Source organism: Haplochromis burtoni, unplaced genomic scaffold, assembly GCF_018398535.1.
Source record: "Haplochromis burtoni strain Fernald_Lab_line unplaced genomic scaffold, NCSU_Asbu1 Contig_257, whole genome shotgun sequence".
In the NCBI taxonomy this organism is placed as follows: Eukaryota; Metazoa; Chordata; class Actinopteri; order Cichliformes; family Cichlidae; genus Haplochromis; species Haplochromis burtoni.
The window spans coordinates 245,791-269,292 of NW_024582618.1; the positions used below are offsets into that span (position 1 = coordinate 245,791).

Here is a 23,502-nt window from a genome sequence, read left to right on the forward strand (position 1 = left end):
CTCAGCATGAGCTATTTTTAGATCCAGAGAAACACACACACACACACACCCATCCACCCCCCTGTTAGCATGTTATTTCACCTCCAAATGTGGTGCTTGAAGACAGCCTGCACTTTGTAGCTATGTTTAGATATAACCTCAAATAAATACAAACGCCTTTCCATCTGCCCTTGAGCATTTTTCCCCCCTCATCCTGCTATATCTATGCACAAATTCTTCCTGCTGTCTTACTGTACACGCAGAAGGGACCATTATTTTTAAGGACCAAATCCAAGGCCAGGGTATAATTACAGCAGCAAGCATGTGAGCTGAGTGGCAGGAAGGAGCTCTGTGGTTCTTCTGGGAGGTTGTCTGGTGTTACACTGTATAATGTACACTGATAATCAGCTGGACGATGCAGAGAAAGTCAAGTAGTGAGCAGTGACAGTATCAGATCTTGTGCTATAACTGAAAAGGGCAGACGTTCGCTCAATCGCTCAAAACCAAACGGGATGAGGAGAGATTGCAGTCAAGATGGCTCATCAGCTGGGGTCGGTGAAGTAAAATCCACCATCTGGTCAGGCTGTTGAGGAAATTACTGTTTAAAGGGAAGTGGTAAAAACAGGTTAAAAACCCTCCCAAAAAACTCTACAGATTTAATCTGCAAATTGTGTTTTATTTTCAAGCTTAAAAAAGCATTTGTGTACAAAATCTCTACTCATGGTTACTTGAAACAGTAAAAGCCTTATAAAATACATCACATGTGATTACATTACATCACTCAAGATTTAGAAATTTCGCAGATTAAATTCTGAGCGAATGTTTGCTCTCACTCTTTCTTTCTTGCTATCTTTAGTCTTTATTTTTTAAGTGGATTTAATTGTCATTTTTGCTTTTAATGAAGAGAGCCAGAAGTTTAAAAAGCAATAAGATTCCCCCGTATAGAATAAAAGCAGGGATATCCCAGCGATGTGGTTTGCCTGATCAGCATGATCTTTTCACACACGTAATAATAAATATATCCCTACAAAAAATAAATAAATCACACTTTAACACCCATGTCTCCACCAGAGTGAAAGCATCACCCCTCATAATGAATTGAGTTACACGTTTAATGTTCAATCAGTGGATGGAGAGCCACCCTCCACGTTTATCTTTTTCCACTTTTTGAGGTTGCAGAGACACCTTGTGGCCACAATGTAGCTGCAACTTCTTTTTTTGTCTTGTCACAGCATTTGACTTTGAATTTGCCTAAACGTCCTGTAAATGGGGAAGCACTATGGTGCAGTGTGTAGCACTGTTGTCTTACAGCAAGGGTTCAAATCCACCATCTGTGTGGTTTTTGCATATCCAACCCGTATCTGTGTGGTTTTTATCCAGGCGCTCCAGCTTCCTCCCACAGTCACAAAGACATGCAGTCAGTGGTTAACTGTGATTGTAATAGGTGTGAATGTGAGTGTGAGTGGTTGTCTGTCTCTGAGCGTTAGCCATGTAACAGACTAGTGACCTCTCCAGGGTGTAGCCTGCCCCTGAACTGGATAAAGGAAAGTAAATGGATATAGACATATGTACAACATAAGGCAAGAAGCATTTGAAGTAACTGCTGCGCACAAACATAGTAACAGGCCCAGTCAGAGGTCTGATCATTGTGCTGCCCAACACATTTTAAGGCATTGTAAAGGGAACTCAAATTACTGACCCAGGTATGGCAGGCATCCTGTTCACTTGGGGGTAAGAGTTTAAATAAGACGTAGCCAGCTGCTGTCCCCAGGAGCCTGGGCAGCATTTGGAAGAGCTTCTGCTGACAGTTGTACACCAAAGACTGGATTATCACAACAAGCCCCCCCACCACGAGCGACAAAAGGTAGGACTTCACAGAATTGACATGTTATCGCTGCGGTTTCAATTCAGCATAAGCTAATTCAAAAGCTGGGGCTTACTTCACTTCGGCTGTGAAAAGAAAGAGATTATCACGGACACCGGGGGAGAAACACAGGCCATGTGTGCTTAAAAAAAGAACCGGCACACAGCGGAAAGCTGACATTTAGCACAAAACGGATACAAAAGAGTTTGAATCTTTTACAGATCTGGTGCATGTGCTATTTATTTCTAAGCGATCAGATTTAGATGCAGTGCATTGACCTGTTGAATGGAGCACACTGTGATTTTCCTCCTGGAGTGGCCTAAAGAATCATATGTTTTTTACTCAGTCGGAGGAACAGCGCTGCAACCTTCACAACTGCTGCAATAATAAATAGCTGATTTAGTTAACATGCAGCTCACTTTCCCCTGCATATTATACAGCATTACTCTGTGGCCCTCGGTAAAGCGCTTATACTGTACCTATGTGGGCTGCTGAGGGGCAGGACCAGCACTGGGACACATGATGGGAAAGCAATAATCACTGGAAGGACAACATGAACATACCTTTGTTGTCATCTCTTCACTGCCTCCGTTTTGTGCACCTTTGCAATCTTTCTAAATCTCTCTTTTCTCATTTTTTATTTTTTGGTCACTTGTGTTTCTTTTTTGTGGCTCCACAATTACGCGAGCTACCACGTGCCATCTCTGTTCACTATCATTCAGTCTCGCTCGCGCTCACGAGATTGAAGCGAGGCAGCTGGATGAAACATGAACTAAGGACACACCCGTGAAAACATGAGGGGACGCTGGCTGATCGTATCGGCCTCTGGCTCAGGATGTTCATTAAAATGATAACAGGAAAGTGTGAACAATACGTTCCTGCTGCTGTAAGCATTTCCACACCAGCACTCGGTGCTGGAAAATCTCTTCAAGCACGCAAAAACTGTCACCCTGCAGAGCTTTGTGGGGTTGGACAGTATGCAGACTAAGTAGACTTTAAAAAAAAATAAGCAGAGACATGAAGAAATTCGTGTTTTTCGAAACTGTCGACAGGCTCTTTGAGCCTCTAACACTATTTCACTGCAGTTTGAGACATTTCACATAAATAACACATTTCCAGACATCTCTAGAAATATATTTGAGTTAACATCACTTTTAAATAAACCTCATCAGCTGCATTTTTGGTTAGCCTCACTTACCAGCGAGAACAGTCGAGGCCCATTCCTCACAGGCTGTTGTGCTGCCAGTGTAAATCAAACCTGCACTGAGCACAAGGCTCAGCTGCCAACACGTTTACAGCTTTCAAAGCCTTTAAAATGTTTTGCTTGACAGTTAAGTAGACACATGGAGTTAGGGGGTCTCTCTCTGAAATTGTGTGTGCGGGTGTCCACGTTTAGCTGAAATCAATACAGTTATGCACTGAGCTTGAGGCCCTCGAGGGGCAACGGCAGGGTGTGTGTGTGTGTGGGGGCTGGTTAAAAGTAATAAGACACAGCGTAAAATTTGTGTGAGTGACTCCCTTTGTTGTGGGGATGCATGCAAATTTATGTGGAGTGTTTGGAGAGAAGCGCATTTTGTTGATAACATTAATGGTTTCCTTCAGATGTCTTGTGTCACACCGGAGCTGTCTCTCAGCTACATTTCCCCTAAGCAGCTGGGAATGTGATACAACAAGGAAATTACTCATCTAGGAGGAACTTGCTGGCTTGTTTTCTAACTATTCTGGTCCCAGCATTCTGGCAGGGTTGTCATCCCCTCACAAACAAAAAAGAAAAAAAAAGAAAGAAAAGAAAGAGGCTGTGTTCATTCTGCTTCCATTTTGAGCCTTGAATGAAGCTAATGTTTTCTTTGGAGGGCTGTTGGGGCGTAAATAGAAGCTTTTTCTAAATAAATTCCAGCCTGCGGAGGAACTGATTTTTGATTTTCAAATAAAAGCAGTGACAATATGTGAAATTCACCCCAAGTTACAGCGTGCACATGCAGTCTTAATAGTGTTTTAAGAACTTAAAGATGACCAATTACTCCTAATGTCTCAGGTGCTTATTCAATTACATGAAAGCTAATGATATTAAAGAAGCTGTACGTACAGCGGCATTGAATGCTGTATGTTTTCTTGCAGTGGTAGGACCTGTGGAGGAGGCCCATGCAAGGTGTTGCTCGTGTCTCAATAGGTGCAAATGACTTTGTGTTGACAGTGTTCAGAAAACAGCAGGTAGGGTTTTTTTTTCTTTTCACGTGTGCCACGTCAGCATTAATGCCTTTCATCAGTCCCAGTCCGTCATCTTGTAGAATTCTTTGTGTTCAAAATGAGATGTTTACCTGGCGGGGCGTGCCATATCAAGTGCAGCATAATGAGGAACTGTTGTTCGAGGGCTATTTGAAGTAGTGTTTACTTTATCCGGAACGTAGTGCGTTTTGACAGCCAATATGCACCAGAGGTAAAGCGTGATTTGCGATTCTCACGTCTTACAAATCTCCCTTGGAACCACCGACTCGGGATTTGTGCTCCGTTTAGGACAGCGGTTCTTAACCTGGGTTCGATCGAACCCTAGGGGTTCGGTGAGTCGGTCTCAGGGGTTCGGCAGAGCCTCCACCGTGACATGCACGGCTCATTTTGTGCACCAATAAAAAACATATCTATGTCTTGAATTTGAAAAAAATCATATTTCATTTTTCACTAAAGAGGGGTTCAGTGAATGCCCATATGAAACTGGTGGGGTTCGGTACCTCCAACAAGGTTAAGAACCACTGGTTTAGGATCTTAAAAATAAAACCGGCTGCACTCTTTCACAGGTCTTTCCAGCAGCCTTTCCATTCTGCTTCATCAGACACAGGCAGACGTGCATCACCATCATTGTCGGAAAGATGTTCTTTGTGGCAGGGGCCAGAAATACAGCAGGATCGGGAAGAGGAAATGAAAGGAGGTAACAGATTCTCATCATTTCAGGCTTGAAAAAGTATGAAATGTCAAGAGGACTTCGATTGCCAAAAGTATTTCAGCTACAGCTTTAAAAAAAAATTAACTCCTTCTAATTTTCCATCATCAGGACAATTTACCAGAAATTTCGAGAGGTAGATATATTGGACAAGAAGAAGACGGTGACCGCTCTGAAGCCCGGAGAAGATCGGGCCATTCTTCTGGGACTTGGGATGATCCTCTCTTCAGTCATGATGTACTTTGTCCTGGGTATCACCATATTGCGGTCCTATGCAGACAGGTAGAGGCCTGCTAGTGTTTGGAGGAGGCGGCTCTGATATTTCTTTCAGAAACATGTTTTATTCATCAGATGTGCTTGTTGGCAAACTGTTTCTTTGCTCGTTCAAGCGGGAAAAATGCAAAAATGAATACTTTATGAAACCAGATCTCCAGGAGCAGATTACACTTTCCAAACTGAGCTCGTTTCATGGCATAACATCCCGAATGCTGTCTTTCTGTCCTCTTCTTCTTTTTTGTTGTCGTAATAAATTGGATCTTCCTTTAAATGTCAACATAGCGTGTGGACGGAGGAGGGTGTGTGTATTGTTCTCAACTCCACGGTCACAGCAGACATGAACTGTTCCTACAGCTGTGGGTCAGACTGCTGGAGGATATCCAGATACCCTTGCCTGCAGGTCTATGTGAGCGTCAATAACACAGGCCGTGTCAGCCGTTTATCTCACAATGAAGAGACCCGTGATGCCAGCTCTGAAGTGAGTACGGTGCCAGAGAGAAAATACTGGGAATTACTGAACTGTTTCAAATGTTGACAATGGCTGTCAGATGTTGGCCCGGCGATAGATGCCCAATTCAGAAATGTCAGATAGCGTGTTGTGAAATAAAACAAAAGTAGCTCTGAGTGCCAAAAAACAAAAAAGTATGACTGGCTGATTGCCCTCTGGATGACCTCTGTGTCCCTCACTCCTGTCCTTGCAGTGTTTCTATGTGCCCAGGTGTCAGAAGGACAGCACAGCCATGCACGCCATGATTTTGAACATTTCTGAGCGACTGAAGGCGAACCAGCAGGTCCCGTGTTACTACGACCCCACCGAGCAGCAGGAGATGACTCTCTTGATTCGCCTGTACGATCACAGCGCCGTCTTCCACTCGCTGCTCTGGCCGTCTTGCACGCTCGCAGGAGGGGCCCTAATCATCATGATGGTAAAGCTAACGCAGTACCTCTCCAGACTGTGTGAAGAGATAGGGAAGCTCAAGACATGAAAAAATCAAAATAAACCAAGAAATTGATGGTTTGTGAGAGACGCACGACATAAAGGAATTGCTGGGAACCAAATGAATGTTTTGTTGCATCTCGCAAACCGTTCTCTTCAGCTGAAACATTGAGTGCAGCTGATTTTCACCTCAGAGCAAGTGTATAAATGTGAATGAACTGTCAGCTGTATAAAGATCTGAGCGCGGTTGGGAAGATGTTAAAGCATGGTAAAAATGTCTGAGAGTGCTTGTTTACAAGTGTTACATACCCGACGAAAACGAATCAATATTTGAACCGATGGAGAAAAACATCGCTGTCTGAGCAGAAGTGTCTGTAGCTGATGATGTCGAACAATGTGACAATGATAGGAAAGCATTTTGATAAACGTGCCGCTTCTTCTTTTGTTCATCAGTTGTCCAGTTTCTTCAGATTTTTTAAGGCTACACTCCACAGCATGCCATGATAAGTGAAGTTTTCAGCTAATAGTTTTTTTGTTGGTTGTATTGTTTTATGCCTGTCAAACTGTGTTTGGCAACTAAAGAAATGGGAGCAAATTGTGTGTTTTTGTGACAGACTGCTAGTAACAACATGGCAGCGCTGCCAGGTTGTCTGTTCTGTGGTGAATGATTCATAGATGTTATGTGGCTTAACAAACAGAACATTGTTTTGAAAATGTTCATGTACAAGGACTGGACTGAAAATGAGTGAAAAATCAGAGACATCATGACACAGTGTACATGTGCACTGACTCAGCCTACCAGACTAAATAAATTGATTTCGTATTCCAGGATCACAATTTTTACTGATTACATCTCTATAACTATTTTCTATTTGAAATTACATCTTACATTGTGGTAGTTCGCTGGCTGTGTCTGGCTTGTAACTGTAACAAATGATCAATCCCTCAGAATTTTCTTATGGTAGAAAACAAATACAGATGCACCTCTGCTAAATGTTCACAGCTTTTTTATAATGAAAGAGAACCTGATTTTTAAAACCTGCATCACAAACACAGGCGGCTGCCTGACTGCATATCCATATGCTTGAATATGGCTTCTTCAATTATCAATTTTTCAAAGTTTTAAGCTGCTCACACTCTAATCACTCAGTGATGTTGACCATTTAATCTATTCCTTTGCTTATTGAATATAGACTGTTTGTTTTACAGATACTCGAGAAATGTGTGGAAATATAATGCCCTGAGTGTACATATATAATTAAATAAAATAGTGCTGCAATCGTATTTTGTAGGCTTGTTCACTTCACGTTTCTATAAAGGGTTTGGACTCTGCATGTGCAATCTGATAGCTTTTCTTTGGAGACATTTCATTTCAAGAAAACAGCGAACAGGCAGTTTTCCGTCAATTCCCCAGTCTTATCTCATGACAAACTCCTCCACCAGCTCGGTCAGTGTGGGAAGGCGGTCCAAGACGATGAGCCTGTTAGCATCCCTCGAACAGGCTAGCTGTGTGGAGCTAGCGTGTTACCAAGCAGTGCAGTATATTTTCGGGACGGCACGATGACGAACAACAAGAAGTGTTATAGACTTACTCCACTACAGAATATTGACAACCTCGGTGGGAGCTAGGGACGTGTTTCCTTCTGAAAAGCGGCACTGTCCCGACCACCCCGTGTCACTCTTCGGATGGACTAAAGTAGCGCGGCTGCTTGGGAGTTCTGGAGCGGATGGGATTTACTCAGCTAGCCGCGGCTAATGATTGAGCAGTCCGACTAGCTTTACGGCTAACCGGTTGCCGTTAGCTGACACAGGTAAACCTAACATGTTAATTTTGTTGTTGTTTTGTTTTTTTGCAGTGTGTTTGGTTTTGCTGTTGATCGATAAAGCTATCCAGTTACTCACACAACACTGTTCACTCTTACCCTTTAATTACATTAGGGCCAGCGTGAAAATAGCGTGTGCATGAGGAGAGGTCTTCATACTGTATATGACATTGATCTTCTTGGTGAACTTGGCTAGCGTGGCTAGCTAGCTCGTCAAAGAAACATTATCTAAAGTTAAACCACCAGACAGCAGTACACATCCAACCAGTCAATGTGTATGTCAAGCTCAAGGCTTAGCTGTGTTAGCCGTGATAAACCAATATACGGGGAAATTTGCTAGCTAACAAGTTTGTTTACATGATTCTCAAAGACCTTTTGAGTCCACAGCCCTGCATCAGTTCATGTCTGTCCACTTTAACTTGAGCTAATTCAACACCAGCTGACACATGTGGTCGATTTTGCGCATCTGATGAGTTGACAATTTTTGTTATCATTGGATCAGTTTGTAACGTCAAGTTGTTGGCATATGTTGTGCTGCCGCTCTTGTGCTAACCGAGCCAAAGAAACATCTGTTATATAAGTAGCACACAAATACTAAAGAGTGACACTACAGGTATTCTACAATTATTTTTGTTCGCAATTCTTCTAAAATTCTTCATAATCAGTTAAAGTTTGATGTTTCCAACTCCCTTGGATATAGTTACATTTTTGTATATCCTGTCACTGAGAAGCAGCTGCCATAACTGTAGTGAAATATTTACCACAGGCGTAATTCTGCTCCTTTCTGTTTCTCAGTTGGTCGAAATTGCTCATCTGGTAATTACTGGGCTCAGAATAGAGAGGATCTGCTGGCGAAGCCATGGCTCCCAGACCATCATCGGGAGAACTATGGGGGATGCACTTGATGCCCCCCAGCATTCTAGTGGACTGCCTTCTGCCAAATGGCATGATTCTCACGTTGGAGTGCCTCCGGGAGGCCACACTTACTACAGTCAAGCATGAGCTTTTCAAAGAGGCCAGGAAGTACCCTCTCTACCATCTGCTGCAGGAGGAGAGCTCCTACATCTTTGTTAGTGTCACCCAGGAAGCAGAGCGGGAGGAGTTTTATGATGAGACCAGGAGGTTATGTGATCTTAGGCTTTTCCAGGCCTTCCTCAAGGTTATTGAGCCAGTAGGCAACAGAGAAGAGAAGATTCTCAACAGAGAGATAGGTACAGTTCCTGAGTTACTATGCAGTTAAAAACAGCCCGTATTTATTTGGTTATACTGTGTGTTATATACACTGTATTGTGTTGTCGTTGGCTCTCCTTTTTAATACATAATAACAAAACGCAATTGCTTTTTTTTTCCTTGCAGGTTTTGCTATTGGTATGCCTATATGTGAGTTTGATTTGGTGAAAGACCCTGAGGTGCAGGACTTCAGAAGGAACATTTTAAACGTTTGCAAAGAAGCCGTGGACCTCAGAGACAGCAACGGACCCCACAGCAGAGCATTGTACGTCTACCCTCCCAATGTTGAATCCTCAGCAGAGCTTCCCAGGCACATCTATAGCAAGCTAGACAAAGGTGAGGCATTTTACTCCGAGGTGGGCAGCACCCCTCACTGTGCTGGAACTGTTTTGCCAATGCTTTTGCCCTCCGTTTCATCTGTTACTTTATTTCCCTCAGGTCAAATCATTGTGGTCATTTGGGTCATTGTTTCGCCCACCAATGACAAACAGAAGTACACCCTGAAGATCAATCATGATTATGTACCAGAGCAAGTGATTGCAGAAGCCATTCGGAAGAAGACGCGCAGCATGCTGCTCTCCCAGGAGCAGTTAAAGATGTGTGTGCAGGAGTATCAGGGAAAGTACATCCTCAAAGTCTGCGGCTGTGATGAGTACTTACTGGAGAAATACCCTCTGAGTCAGTACAAGGTAATCTAATTAAATCTTAGCTTAGCTGCAGCTGATTCTATTGTACTTAGAGGGGGAGAGACAGATCCACCTCACATCAAATTATCATCCAACACAAATGTGTTCGACACTTAGGGCATGAAATTAAATTTCTGAGGAAATGTTCGGCCAGTCAAGTGTGCACGTTCGAGAAAAGCCCCACACACATCACACAAGTACAAAGTGCTGAGTGCGTCAGTTATTGCTGAGCTGCAATTATAAATTCTTGGAATTTACATTTTGATAGGCCCAGATGTGTACGAATGGCTTCAAAATGTCAAAATGACACGAGCGGCGTCAAAATGTCACAATCGCATCCACTTCAAAATGTCACTTTTATCTGTCCTCAACAGTATGTGCGCAGCTGTATCATGCTGGGAAGAATGCCTAACCTGATGCTAATGTCAAAAGACAGCCTGTATTCCCAACTGCCCATGGATTTCTTCACCATGCCGTCATATGCAAGGCGAATATCCACAGCAACACCCTACATGAATGGGGAAACAGCCACCAAGAATCTGTGGACTATCAACGGAACGCTAAGGATTAAGATACTGTGCGCCACTTATGTCAATGTCAACATCAGAGACATTGACAAGGTACAACTGCAGTACATTGTTGTCATCTTGTTTTTCTTTAAAGCTCATCTGGCTTGTTTCTCATTTGAGTAAAATTTATTCTGACTGTAATATTCCATCTCAGTAGCTTTGAGATTATTAAAAGATGTTGCACTGCGTCTAGCCGTCTCTCTCAGTCAGAAATGTGTTGAAAGAAATCGTTATCGCTTAGATTACTTTATAAATCTTTTGATTTGTTGCTGATCTAGATCTATGTCAGGACTGGGATATACCATGGTGGAGAGCAGCTGTGCGACAATGTCAACACACTACGTGTGCCGTGCTCAAACCCCAGGTTGTGCATAATCAAAGTGTTTTGTACTCTTAAGATTTTACTGAGCTTTGTGGCACTAATGTGACTGATTCATATCTGTGGTTATGTTCCTGTTTGTGGCAGGTGGAACGAGTGGCTGACTTACGACATGTACATTCCAGAAGTCCCCCGAGCTGCCCGACTCTGCCTCTCCATTTGCTCTGTCAAAGGACGGAAGGGAGCTAAAGAGGTTAGCACTGAAATGTCAGCATTTTATATTAAAATCTTCAAGGTATTGTCGTAAAATTCGCATATTTTCTTTTTAAAAAATCCCGAAATTGAATCAGTCACGGCACAGTAAGTGAAGTTGGCCCTTATAATGTTCCAGTAGCCAAAGATGGTTGTTGACAGTAAGGCATTGTTAGAAATTAATCTTTCATCAACTGCTTCTAGGACCTGTGTTCGCCAGTCAGCCAACTGGAATGCAACTACAACTCATGCCCCGATCTACTCGACACGGGCACTTGTTAAAAAACACAAACCAAATTGATGGAAGTAAAATGTGCCAAAACAAATGTTTGGGATGCCAACCAAGAAAAAAATGTAGCTGATCTTTTAATATGACATGCTCTTTAACTATGATCGTGTCTGTGCCAAGGAGTGTGTAGCAGAGAAAGAAACAGCGTCGATGTTGCGTTGGTGTGTCATGCCTGTGATTCAGTAGACACTGTCAATCACGCAACCTCATGCATCGAACTCGACTGGTTTATTCTATCCATGTCTCATCGTGTGACTTACAAGGGTTGAAAAACAGCCTCAAAAATGGTCTTTGCTCCTCTTGAATCAAACCTTTAATATGGAGAGTGAATAACAGCCTAATATAAACCAATCAGTGCCACAGATGTTATCGAAACTGTTCTCAAGATTATTCTCTGCACCTCCACTGAATTTGGTGCAACAGAAATGAAGCACATTAATCTTAGCTATTGTGTTTTTCTCGTACCATCTCATTAGCCACAGAGTGGTTGTTTTGTTTTGTTTGCCCCCTCCGGGGTGAAAGAGGCCACGATTTAACACCTTGTTGATTTTGGCCAACAAGTGTGTTTTAATATTACAGCAAGCACTCGTGGAGAAATTATTCTGTCAGAAATGTATCAAAAGCACAAGTGGTGCATCTGCCCGACAGCCAAACAAACTAGCATGGTTTTAATTAAAAAGTCAATCAGTAATTGGCCCTTTTCCCAGCAGACCAGCAGCAGATGCGATTAAGTTTCATGGTGCGCGTGGTTTAAATGGATTTCCAAACAGGAGCAGGGCAGGAGTTGGAGCTGTGCAGTCTGCCTGCTGCAGCTCTTTTTTTCTCTTCTTGTGGTTTTTTGTTAAAAACCATGTTTCTATTAACAGTTATGATCAGCCAAACCAATGATGCACATGTACTTTGGACATTTTATTATCGTCTTACCTGTTCTTACTTTATTATCACCAACTTCCCTGTTTGTTTTTATTCCACTGCACCTGTCTGCTCCGTATCCACCAGCTGTTGCCTTGCTGATGATTTTCACATGGATCCTTTTTACTCGTTTCCTGTAGGAACACTGTCCCCTCGCCTGGGGCAACATTAACCTGTTTGACTACACCCACACACTAGTAGCAGGGAAGATGGCTCTCAACCTGTGGCCTGTCCCACATGGCCTGGAAGACCTGCTCAACCCTATCGGTGTCACGGGCTCCAACCCTAACAAGGCAAGTGGCAAAACTTTCTTTGTTGTTTGCACTTCCAGTGTTTCTCTGTTCTGTATATACAAACATGTTGATAATAGTAGCATTGTATCTTTAATTTGCATAAACCAGAATGGATCAGGATGCAGTTTATAAACACTTGAGTTTTTGCCAGCATCTGAAGCTTTTCACATACACGCATTATGCATAATAATAACTTTTAAGCCTCGTGACCCAGTTATAGCAAAGCTGGCGACACCTTGTACAGTTTCAGTAATGCAGCAGCTGCTGCTTAAGCTGCTTGATTTAAGCAACCAAGCTCCTTATCCCAATTAATTAATTACTCATTGACACGAGCGCCTTAATTTGATTACAATAAACACCTTGAATGACCTTTTCCCCTCTTTACCGTTTTCTAAACATACAGGAAACCCCATGTCTGGAGCTGGAATTTGACCATTACAGCTCCCCTGTCAAGTTTCCTGATATGTCTACCATTGAGGATCATGCAAACTGGAACATATCCAGAGAGCTTGGCTTTAATTACTGCCACACTGGTTTGGTAAGAGTAAACACGTGTTTGTTGGTTTCTGTTTTGCTTTGCTGGTCAGATACATGAACACATTATCTGACGTGATTTTCATTGAAGAGCTGCCACATCATAGTTCATGTGCACTCCACACAGAAAGTATGGGGGCCTATAAGGTTTATCTTTCTGTTAAATATATACACAGTTAGACATGGGCGTTTCTAATAATAAGGTCATTTTCTTCGCCTCTTGGTTCTGTGATGTGATTGAGAGTGGATATCCCTAATAATGTCATCTCAGGGACTCAATCAGGTGCAGCCAATCAGAAGAAAGGGTTTCCTTAAAGGGAAAGGAGCTGAAACGGATCGTTTTAGACAAAGGATGAACCGATGGGCCTCACCAAGGCTCAGTACAAGATAGACTTAGACTATTTTGAACTGTGAATCATGCAGAGTCACTATAGCAAATGTGACTGAAAATGTGGAGCTGGAAATGAGAATAATCACCCCGCTGTTATATGACAAGTGGCTCTAGAACCGACTCTGACCTCCTTGGTTTGTTTTGCTAAACTGTGTTATTTTGGTGTCATAGAGTAACAGACTGGCACGGGACAACCCCCTGACTGACGGCGACAATGAGCAGCTACGGCAAGTGTGTAACAGAGACCCGCTTTCTGAAATCACTGAGCAGGAGAAGGACTTCCTGTGGAGACACAGGTAATGATGTGTGCTGGTATGCTTTTATAAAGGGCTTTTGAGCTAGTACCCACTCGGGGCGACTCGTCTTTACTCTGCTTCAGTCTTTTTCCATTACAATTGAAGAGCACCTAATGTGCCGACATCATTTGTATGCAACACAACAATGGAGGATGTAGAGGAGAGGGTACACCTGAAGCTCAGTGTATGGCTTTTTCTCAGACTGGGGTAGCACGATTTTGTTTTTTGTGTAGCCGTTGCCGGCTCTCACGACGCCACTGTCCAGTCTAATCAGTGGCATGCAGCCTGTTGATGTCACGTTTTCAGATTGACTCAGTTCGCTTGGATCCCCGGAAGAGTGGGCAATACAATACACCACCAGTACCACCTAATGGAAAACTCTAATGACAAAATGAGCAGTAGGACGAGTAGCTGCTAGATTTGTACACAGAAGTCTTTAATGCTGATGGTGGAAAAAGTTATAACTTATTTGTTTTGTCACCAATTTTATTTTAGACATGACTGCATCAATATGCCAGAGATCCTTCCCAAGATCCTCCTGGCTGTGAAGTGGAACTCCAGAGATGAGGTTGCACAGGTGAGTGCGGGGTTTCTACAGCTGATACACCTTGATATCACTTTTTAACAGTGATTGAATATGCTTACTCAAGTTCTCGACCTGTTTTTGCACATGAGCCACAGCATGACTTTTCTAGACCCAGCAGGGCTTGATGCGAGAACCTAAATGTCATACTCAGATGGATTGAACTCGAGCAGTCTTCACCCTGCCAGCTCCCTAGTACAAAGTCTGTGTGATGTCAGATTGAGACAGTGTGAGAATAGAGCAGGCAGGCTGGAGATTTCACGGGGAGTGAGTGAGTGTAATGTGTCCTGCCTCCTTCAGCAGCTACCTAGGGAACACTATACACCTAAATCTATAGGAGAACTTTGCAGTGGTGAGAATACAACTCTGACACAGAGAATCTGTTGTCTGCAACATGTATGAAGGGGCAACTTCTCATAGTCCTTATACAGCTGTGTATTACAGGGTTGTTCAAAATCTGTGTTCTGTATTTAGCTGCCTTTTCTCATTTCAGATGTATTGCCTTCTAAAGGACTGGCCTGCTATCAAACCAGAACAAGCCATGGAGTTGTTGGATTGCAACTTCCCCGATCCTATGGTCAGAGAGTTTGCTGTGAAGTGCCTTGAGAAATACCTAACTGATGACAAACTCTCCCAGTATCTCATTCAGCTGGTTCAGGTGTGTTTAGATCAAACTAAGCCGCGGGAGCCATTTTCATTCTGCCATGTTTTGCTGATGAGTCACATGTTTTGCTTGATGGACTGAAGGTATTTTCAATATATTCTCTGTGGCCGTGTCTTAGGTTCTGAAGTACGAGCAGTACCTTGATAACCCACTCGCACGGTTCCTGCTGAAAAAGGCGTTAACCAATCAGAGGATAGGACATTTCTTCTTCTGGCATTTAAAGTGAGTTTATTTAAAAGGATTTTCTTTCAGGAAGTTGGAACTGTTTGTAAGCGAAAGGTTAAAGTCTTGTTTGAGTGTTTGGCCTCGGGTACGGATGAATTTAAAAAACATACTTTGAAGATGCCTCACATTGGTTTATGTTTTAGGATTTCCAGGGAGGCAGAGCGTATTTTCTTTGGGACAGAACCTCTTAAACTTTTTTTCTTTCCTTGTTTTTATGCGTGAAGGTCAGAGATGCACAACAAGACAGTGAGCCAGCGGTTTGGTCTGCTTCTGGAGTCCTACTGCCGGGCCTGTGGCATGTATCTGAAGCACTTGAGCAGACAGGTGGAGGCCATGGAGAAGCTCATCAATCTCACTGACCTCCTCAAACAGGAGAAAAAAGATGAGGCTCAGAAGGTAATCTGACAGCTGGCAGCTGTTTTGAATGTGATCCACTGAATCGTTTGGTTTAATCTTGACAACATCTGGACCGGCCTGGCCGCAGGGACACCACATTAGAGTGCAGTGATAGAATTTGGAGCTTTGCTTTTTCTCTCCTTTTTTCCCTCTTAATTGCTTGTAGTAAAATATTCAGCCACACTGGCATAAGATATTTCATCTTTTTAAAAAGCTTTTTGTAATCACTCATTCAGTGTATTTTTTGTTATCATCATTATTATTATTATTATTATTATTATTATTATTATTATTATTATTATTATTTTGCTTTTGGGTCTTTATGACATCAGTGAGAGTGAAAAACCTCAATCATCTCAGAAACATAGATAACAGAAGCCCCACCCACCTGCTGTTCCAATTTTCTGTTTGTGAGGGGTAGCCAATCAGAAGAAGGGATGCTGGACTTAATCAGCAACCTCCTCGTTTAAGACAGAGGATGACCCGAGGGACTCCACAAAGGCTCAGCATGAAATAAACAAGGATTATTTTAAACTGTGACTCATGCAGAGCTAACCCAGAAGAGTCAAATGAAAATATTTCATTGAAATGAGAACAATGGGTCTCTTATCCTTATAGTACTAGTTCCAGTTAAATATGGAACTTAAGGTCAGCAGTCGTTAGTAGTTAGTGAACTTAATATGTAGCTACAGGCTATAAAAATGTTTTGCTACTAGTTGCTATGCCAGTCACAGGGGTTAGCTTGGATGGCTTGGTCATGTATTAAACCAGTATGAAATGCCCAGTGCCCATCCAATCTAAATCTACCTGGTGCTTCTTAGATGGTTCAGCATGGCCACCAGAGGGTGTATGTCATTGCCTGAAAGCCCTCAGTGAAGGAGCATTACCTCATTGTGAGAGATTTTGCTGAAGAGAAGCAGCAGAAAGTTGACTGTGATTGCTGCATATGAACTTAGGCCAGCCCGTTTATCCAGTTGCTCAGCACCTGAGGAAACTAACTGTCACATTTGTTTAATCCCCTCTAAGGTTCAAATGAAGTTTCTGGTGGAGCAGATGAAAAGACCCGACTACATGGATGCACTGCAAAGCTTCACCTCTCCGCTGAATCCGGCACATCAGCTGGGAAACCTCCGGTACTTCAGCACTCTTATCTAACGCAGTCCGCTCAAATGGTTGGCATTTGATTTTTATTCCCCCTGCAGGTGATGCTTTCGCCCTCTCCTCTCCGAGGCTTGAAGTATTACCAGATGTGATAAGAGCTGAACAGTTTGGTTCATATCAAGCACATTAGGACCATTATGAACTGAATGCTTGTAGAGCTCTGTTGCTGTGATGAACACAACCACAATTACAGAAGGCTTTCCTTTTATATACATGTATGTGTATTTTTCCTGCTAAAACATATCCATGTCTTTACTTTAGCCTGGAGGAATGCAGGATGATGTCGTCAGCAAAGAGACCTCTGTGGCTTAACTGGGAAAACCCAGATATGATGTCGGAGCTGCTCTTTCAGAACAATGAAATCATCTTCAAAAATGGAGATGGTGAGTTGTGCCTCTACCTCCGCCTGTCTGTCCTCTCCTCAGCGCTGACACTCTCAGCACACACAGACCTGCCGAGCATGCGCACAGTTCAGCCTGCGCTGCGTCGTTTCATGCTACATAAATACAACTATAACTGGGCTCTTAACGCAGAACTCAGAAGGAGCAGTGCTCGTATTTGACCCCCGCTTCACGGCAGCAGGTTGTGCTTTTTTGCTGCAGCGTCTGTGACCAACATGACTTTGAAAGCTCTGCTCCATAATGCATCATGGAGTTGATCAAAGCAGCTCAGCAGCTCATATTCACCTCACCGTTATCCACCTCCTTGTCTCTCTTTGCCTCTGCAGATCTGAGGCAGGACATGCTGACGCTACAGATCATTAGGATAATGGAGAACATCTGGCAGAACCAAGGCCTTGATCTCAGGTAGGCTCCTCACTTCGTCATGACAGCAGGGATGCAGGTATCCATTAACAGGCACCGGACCTTTCATGTTCTGCGAGCCATACTTGAATGCAGATTAGCAGGCAGACCCTGCCAGCCACCTCACGTCATTTAATATAAAGTCCATCAGTGCTGTCTTGATATATATATATATATATTTTTTTTTTCTTTATCGCCTTGCCTCTCATGTTTTCTACGCTTCCTCTTCCAGGATGCTGCCCTATGGCTGTTTGTCTATCGGCGACTGCGTGGGTTTGATCGAGGTGGTGAGGAACTCTCACACTATCATGCAGATCCAGTGCAAAGGAGGCCTAAAGGGGGCGCTGCAGTTCAACAGCCACACTCTACATCAGTGGCTCAAGGATAAGAACAAGGGAGAGATGTGAGCTCAGTAGAGATGTTAATTAATGTTAATTATTAATGCCAAGCCTTTTTTTTTTTTCTATTTCTACTTCCTTTGTGACGACATCTGCATAAATTTCCTAGACTGCCTCAAATGATTTTGCTTTTTTTTTTTTGCCGTCTCAGGTACGACCAGGCCATCGATCTGTTCACACGGTCGTGCGCAGGCTACTGTGTAGCTACATTTATCCTGGGCATAGGAGATAGGCACAACAGCAACATCATGGTTAAAGATGATGGGCAGGTAATGATTACAGCCGCTTCTCTTTCTGAGTTAAACTTCATCTCTATACTTTAGATTTTTTGGTTTATCCTTTATAATTTAATGTGTTATATTTTCTGTGTTCTCAGCTGTTCCACATAGACTTTGGTCACTTCCTTGACCACAAAAAGAAGAAGTTTGGGTACAAGAGGGAGCGCGTCCCCTTTGTGCTCACACAGGACTTTTTGATTGTTATTAGCAAAGGAACGCAAGAGTGCACCAAAACGAGGGAGTTTGAAAGGTAATGCTTCACCCACAGCGACGCTGAAAGGGCGGATGAGGTGCTTTTTGAGTCGTCTTTTTAAACTTTTTTGTTACAACAAATGACTCAGCACAGCAACTAGTCTGTGTAAAAATAAAAATCTGAAGGTGTTAGGAGAGAAACGGAAGAAGTAAATAAATATAAATCAAATGGTAGGCACCACAGGCTTGTAGCAAAGACAAAAGATCAGACAGTCAAGCCGTGACAGATGTGGCCGCTAGTGATCTTATTGTAAACACACACCAAAGGTTTTCTGTCACTGATGAGATCTGAGAGCAACAAAGTGACTGAAGAGTTTGTGAAACAAAGATCCGGAGCCCAGATTCTCATAAACTGTTTCCTGGCGGAATGACGCAAGCTGCTCAAATGTTCCATAGAAATTCTGGATCAGGTTTGTCATTTATCCAAGACATGGAAATGTTTTTCCTTGCAGCGTATGCAAGGATGTAGTCTAATGAAGCTGATGTCCGCAATATTGTTCCAAATTGGATGTCCCGAAAGAGATAAGGGGTCCATGTTCAAAGACTCTCCCAGTATCTTTTGCACCTCCTGCAAAAATGTCTAGGGAATGAATTTTTGGACACAGCCAATCACAGTGTGAATAAGTTCTAATTGAGGTCTTGCACTTCAAATGTAAGAAAGTCGATGATTCTTCTGTTGTCTTTTACTGCACACAGTGCCAGATTTAAAATAGCAGCAGTCTCTGGTGGGTAACTGGGGTGGGTAACAGAACTTGACCCTGCTCGTTTTGCTTCCCTCTTCAGATTCCAGGAGATGTGCTACAAAGCGTACCTGGCAATCCGGCAGCACGCCAACCTCTTCATCAACCTCTTCTCCATGATGCTGGGCTCAGGAATGCCTGAGCTGCAGTCGTTCGACGACATCGCTTATATCAGGAAGACCCTGGCCCTGGACAAGTCGGAGCAGGAGGCCCTGGACTACTTCATGAAGCAGATGAACGACGCTCACCACGGCGGCTGGACTACCAAGATGGACTGGATCTTCCACACGATTCGCCAGCATGCCATGAACTGAGGAAAGAATGGTGGCAGCAGCAGGACACGAAGAACCACAAGAACAATAAAAAATAAGCAAGTTGTTTCCCCTAACACACTAAGGCCTGGTGAATATTTCTGCCAGTGCTTGACTCTGAAACTTTGCCTGCCAGCGAGACTCAAAACGAGCACGCTCAGAAGAAATGCCTAAATGCTCCTTTTCCTTACAGACGTCTGAAATTTCTCTCCCTGCATTATGAACTTAAGAAGGTGGAGTTAAATTTCACCTGTTGTCTTCATAGGAGCTAAGCTAGCGTGGACCTGGACAGTATTGGCCTTTATGTGAACCAAGTATAGACAGGTTACATTTTATCTTTTTATTTTCAAAGCTTCTACAACCATCAACATTAAGAGAGGAACTTCATGAAGTGATACACGATGAGCACAGCTAGCTTTTTATAAAGAGAGATTGAAACCGAATTATTTCAACTACCTATTTTTGAACTGATGAAGGCGGGGCCAGGTGAAGATGGGGCTGTTGTTGCAGCCGGGCAGCTCACCTGCCAGGTACTCTCAGAATTTTCCAATAAGATTATATAAACACTGAACAAACCTCAAAGTTTTTTGGGAAAACCTCAACTAAGCATTTAACACTATTTGAAGAAATTGCAATGATGACCTATTTGTAACCTACCCGTGTACAAATCATGTCCCGTCATATAAGTGACTTTTTGTACAGCAGTATATCCATATACTTGTATGCATTTGGTGCACATATTCCTTTTTGAATCTATTCTCTACTGAGCCAAAGTACTACATGCATAACTCCACTAGTCAGCAGTCTTATTGTTAAAAACAAACAACCCCCCCCAAATAATCACTACTATTCCAAGTCTTGTGTGTACTCTTAGCACTGATGTCTGCAGTATTTGTTTTTTTCCTTGTCTGTCAGTATTAGTTTGTGTCACATGTAGAGGCATAAACGTGTCATCTATTCAGTGCACATGGACCCGAGAAAACCTTTCTGATGACCAGCTGGTTAGGGTTCGTCTTTCTTTTTCTTTTCTTTTTTGGATGCACCAAAATATGAATTTGGCCAAAAGCGTTTTTTGGGTTTTTTTCCCCTTTTTGTTTGTTTTTGTATTGCGCTAGTTTGTTTCAGGAAAACAATGTTTTTGCTCAATACGTTAGTTAGAAAAAACATTTTTTAAGGTCATCCTCATCACAGAGTCTCAGAACATTTAGCCAGCACCAGATTCATGTTGGACGACACTGACAGGTCGATAAACGTCAGGCTCGATAACTCGATATCAGCAGATCCCTGTTTTTTCCTGTTTGGTGGTTTTATTGTCGTTTAGCTAACACGGGTGAGAAACAAAGGATGTGCGGTGTTCATTTCGTGTGCTGTGCAGTTACTCTATGCAAGTCATAATACTATAACATGTACTGTATACTGATGTCGGGCACAGAGGGAAGCGCATCTTCCCCCTGGCGTGCTCGCACAGAGAACCGTCGGTGGACTTTGTATAGAAAGTGCATGGAAGAAGGAAAAAACCCCAAAAAACTCACTAAGTTGCCGTGTAACAGTATCGTCTACTTCCCAGCAGAAAGAGCTGTGCAAAACACCTCTGCACCCTGCCTTTTACTTGTCCTTGAGAAACTTTGGAGCTTCGGTCTAAGCCATGTGTTTAAAAAAATAAAACAAAAAAAACTTTTTTGCTCTCAATCACAGAGAGCAAAGAAAGAAAAGTATCCGAAGTTATATTTTTGAAACCTTCCAAGTGTCTTCTTCCATACCTGTGATTGTTGCCCTGTGCGTGGAAGCGTGGCCGGCGTTATCGCTGCACAGACTCTCGTACGCGTCCATAAGTGTTGTAGCTTTACTAAAGTGATGCCTAACAGGGCGGTTTCCTGGAAACGTTAAGTCTGTTAAAGTAAGCGAAGTTTGAGCGAGGACTTAAAACTGCTCAGGAAACTGTCGACTGACATGCACGCGCTTCTGTACGGGATACAGAGCAGTGGGCCGGACCCGAACTGACAGAACTAACCCTCACATATACTTTATAGAAGCCCTATCTAAACCACGCTCTCTCCCTTTGTACTTGTTTTGTTTCTCACACTGCATTATGCATGACTATCTATCTTTTTTTTTTTTTTCTTCGACCTGATGTTGTCTACTTGAATTTCATGTATAGAAATGACCTTGTTACTTGTTTAAGGTACAACAAAGTCACAGTGAAGTTAACAGATACTGATACGTGTGCAAATGCTTTCCTTGAATAACTACAGAGGTAATATATTTTTGTATTTTTTAAATGTAAGCAATCTCATGAGTAACGGCTAACCAGGAAAAAGGCAAAAAAAAAAAGTTTAAAAAAAAAGGAGGAGTCACGTGTAACATTCACCATCCTCACGCAAAATCCAGCAAACAGCCTCTTGTCATCGAAAAGGATGTGACTGAAGGACAAGGACTTGGTGCTGCAGTTGGAGTACCATTCTCACATCAAGTGGAGGGAATTTTTGCCCCAAGTGGAAGTCTCTAAGCACAACGCGTACAAAGAAACTACCCTGCATGTTTTAAAATGATCCAGACCCATGCTAGTTATCTTTCCACCTGTATATGTCAGAAAAAAACACCTCAAATACTTATTTTTAGTCATCCTCATATCACCATGTCTGTATGCATTCATTTATTGTGCTGTTGAATAAAAACATTTCTCCTCGTGAATAAGTCTGTCGGTTTATTTTACTCGTTTAAAAATTTAGGTAATTTACAAGTCACTTTTTCATTTCCATGCTTACAAAAAAACAACTCCAGAATAATATTTACACAGTGAGCAAAAGCCATGAAGAGAAGCATTATAAAGGTTTCCATAGAAAAATACAAAAAAAGACTTATTAGAAGGGTCTGTGCAATATGGCACACTTGTGAAATAAATTAACATTATCTAACATTAAATGATTACGGTAAGAGTAATTGATACTACTGTGCAAAAGTCTTGAGTCATTCCTCATGTTTTTATATGTTGCTCAGAATTGGGGAAATAAGTGCGTACATTTATTGAAAAGTAAAAACATGGAAACTGTATACAAGGTGAAGGTTGGCAGTGAGTACTTTATATGACTACCTTTATTCTTCATCACAGCCTGAACCCTTTTGGGCAGCTTTCTTTTCATTTTTTTTAAAGTAAATGGTCTGTATTTGTATAGCGCTTTACTTAGCCTTACCCTAAGGACCCCGAAGCGCTTTACACGTTCAGTCATCCACCCATTCACACACTGGTGACGGCAAGCTACATTGCCCGGGGCGCACTGACAGAGGCGAGGCTGCCGGACACTGGCGCCACCGGGCCCTCTGACCACCACCAGTGGGCAACGGGTGAAGTGTCTTGCCCAAGGACACAACGACCGAGACTGTCCGAGCCGGGGCTCGAACCGGCAACCTTCCGATTACAAGGCGAACTCCCAACTTTTGAGCCACGATCGCGTAGTCCTCAGGAATAGTTCTCCAGGCTTCTTGAAGGACATTCAAAGCGTATCTTTGGATGTTTACTGTTTTTTGTGAGGTCCAGGATCTAGGGAGCGATAGTGTTACATTCTGCATTTTTCTATCCCGGTATACTTTCACTGCATTGGCAGCGTGTTCGGGATCATTCATGCTGATCTGTTCTACAAATTTTGTTAAGATCACCAACACCAATGGCTGAAACGCTGCCCCAAACCACAACACAGCCTCCACCGTGTTTTACAGAAGGCTGTAGACACCCACTGTTGTACCTCTCTCCTCCACACATACTGACAATGATTTTAACAAAAAATGTCAGTTGCCACTGATTTTAAGTCCAGTCCACTCATTAAGAGAGGCATCTTAACACCCACCCTTCCACTTAGGTCGTTTCTTATTAGGCTTCAGTGAACAGTAGTGCCAGATGTATCTTTAGGTCCTGTGTCAGGTCTTTTTTTGGATATTGTCTCTTACAGACATGACTTTCAGATACAGTTCATCTGCTATAGATGGTTTTTTAGGGGCACACTGCACACCATGCTGAGTTAGGTCATGTTTTCTGCAACTGGCGCTTTGGGAATCACCTTGTTGGTGTAAAAATACTACTTCATGTTTGTCTCTGTTATTTTATACATCTT

At 42.7% G+C, this 23,502-nt stretch overlaps 2 protein-coding genes across 2 annotated transcripts; both read left to right on the plus strand.

Moving 5' to 3' along the window:
* Positions 1–1,724: 1,724 nt before the first annotated feature.
* kcnmb2 (potassium large conductance calcium-activated channel, subfamily M, beta member 2) lies at positions 1,725–7,225 on the plus strand. Its single transcript, XM_005939058.2, has 5 exons — positions 1,725–1,843; positions 4,636–4,766; positions 4,890–5,060; positions 5,337–5,532; positions 5,756–7,225. The coding sequence occupies exons 2-5, from the start codon at positions 4,708–4,710 to the stop codon at positions 6,038–6,040; spliced, it is 711 nt and encodes a 236-aa protein (XP_005939120.1). The 5' UTR covers positions 1,725–1,843; positions 4,636–4,707; the 3' UTR covers positions 6,041–7,225.
* Positions 7,226–7,447: 222 nt separating this feature from the next.
* On the plus strand, positions 7,448–22,087 carry LOC102304410 (phosphatidylinositol 4,5-bisphosphate 3-kinase catalytic subunit alpha isoform). Its single transcript, XM_005939059.3, has 21 exons — positions 7,448–7,802; positions 8,610–9,025; positions 9,171–9,380; positions 9,483–9,733; positions 10,105–10,350; positions 10,578–10,663; positions 10,766–10,871; positions 12,212–12,364; positions 12,768–12,902; positions 13,461–13,585; positions 14,081–14,162; positions 14,662–14,826; positions 14,951–15,054; positions 15,282–15,453; positions 16,480–16,586; positions 16,876–16,997; positions 17,342–17,420; positions 17,650–17,820; positions 17,967–18,084; positions 18,192–18,343; positions 19,129–22,087. The coding sequence occupies exons 2-21, from the start codon at positions 8,674–8,676 to the stop codon at positions 19,397–19,399; spliced, it is 3,207 nt and encodes a 1,068-aa protein (XP_005939121.1). The 5' UTR covers positions 7,448–7,802; positions 8,610–8,673; the 3' UTR covers positions 19,400–22,087.
* The last annotated feature ends 1,415 nt before the right edge of the window (positions 22,088–23,502 follow it).

What these genes read in the sequence shown, in the direction of transcription:
- kcnmb2 (XM_005939058.2), top strand. Translation starts at nt 4,708, where the DNA reads ATGTTCTTTGTGGCAGGGGCCAGAAATACAGCAGGATCGGGAAGAGGA. An exon ending in GGAAGAGGAAATGAAAGGAG is followed by an intron (nt 4,767 to 4,889) that starts GTAACAGATTCT and finishes TTCCATCATCAG; the next exon opens with GACAATTTACCAGAAATTTC. An exon ending in CCCGTGATGCCAGCTCTGAA is followed by an intron (nt 5,533 to 5,755) that starts GTGAGTACGGTG and finishes CTGTCCTTGCAG; the next exon opens with TGTTTCTATGTGCCCAGGTG.
- LOC102304410 (XM_005939059.3), top strand. Translation starts at nt 8,674, where the DNA reads ATGGCTCCCAGACCATCATCGGGAGAACTATGGGGGATGCACTTGATG. An exon ending in GATTCTCAACAGAGAGATAG is followed by an intron (nt 9,026 to 9,170) that starts GTACAGTTCCTG and finishes TTTTCCTTGCAG; the next exon opens with GTTTTGCTATTGGTATGCCT. An exon ending in CCAGAGATGAGGTTGCACAG is followed by an intron (nt 14,163 to 14,661) that starts GTGAGTGCGGGG and finishes TTCTCATTTCAG; the next exon opens with ATGTATTGCCTTCTAAAGGA.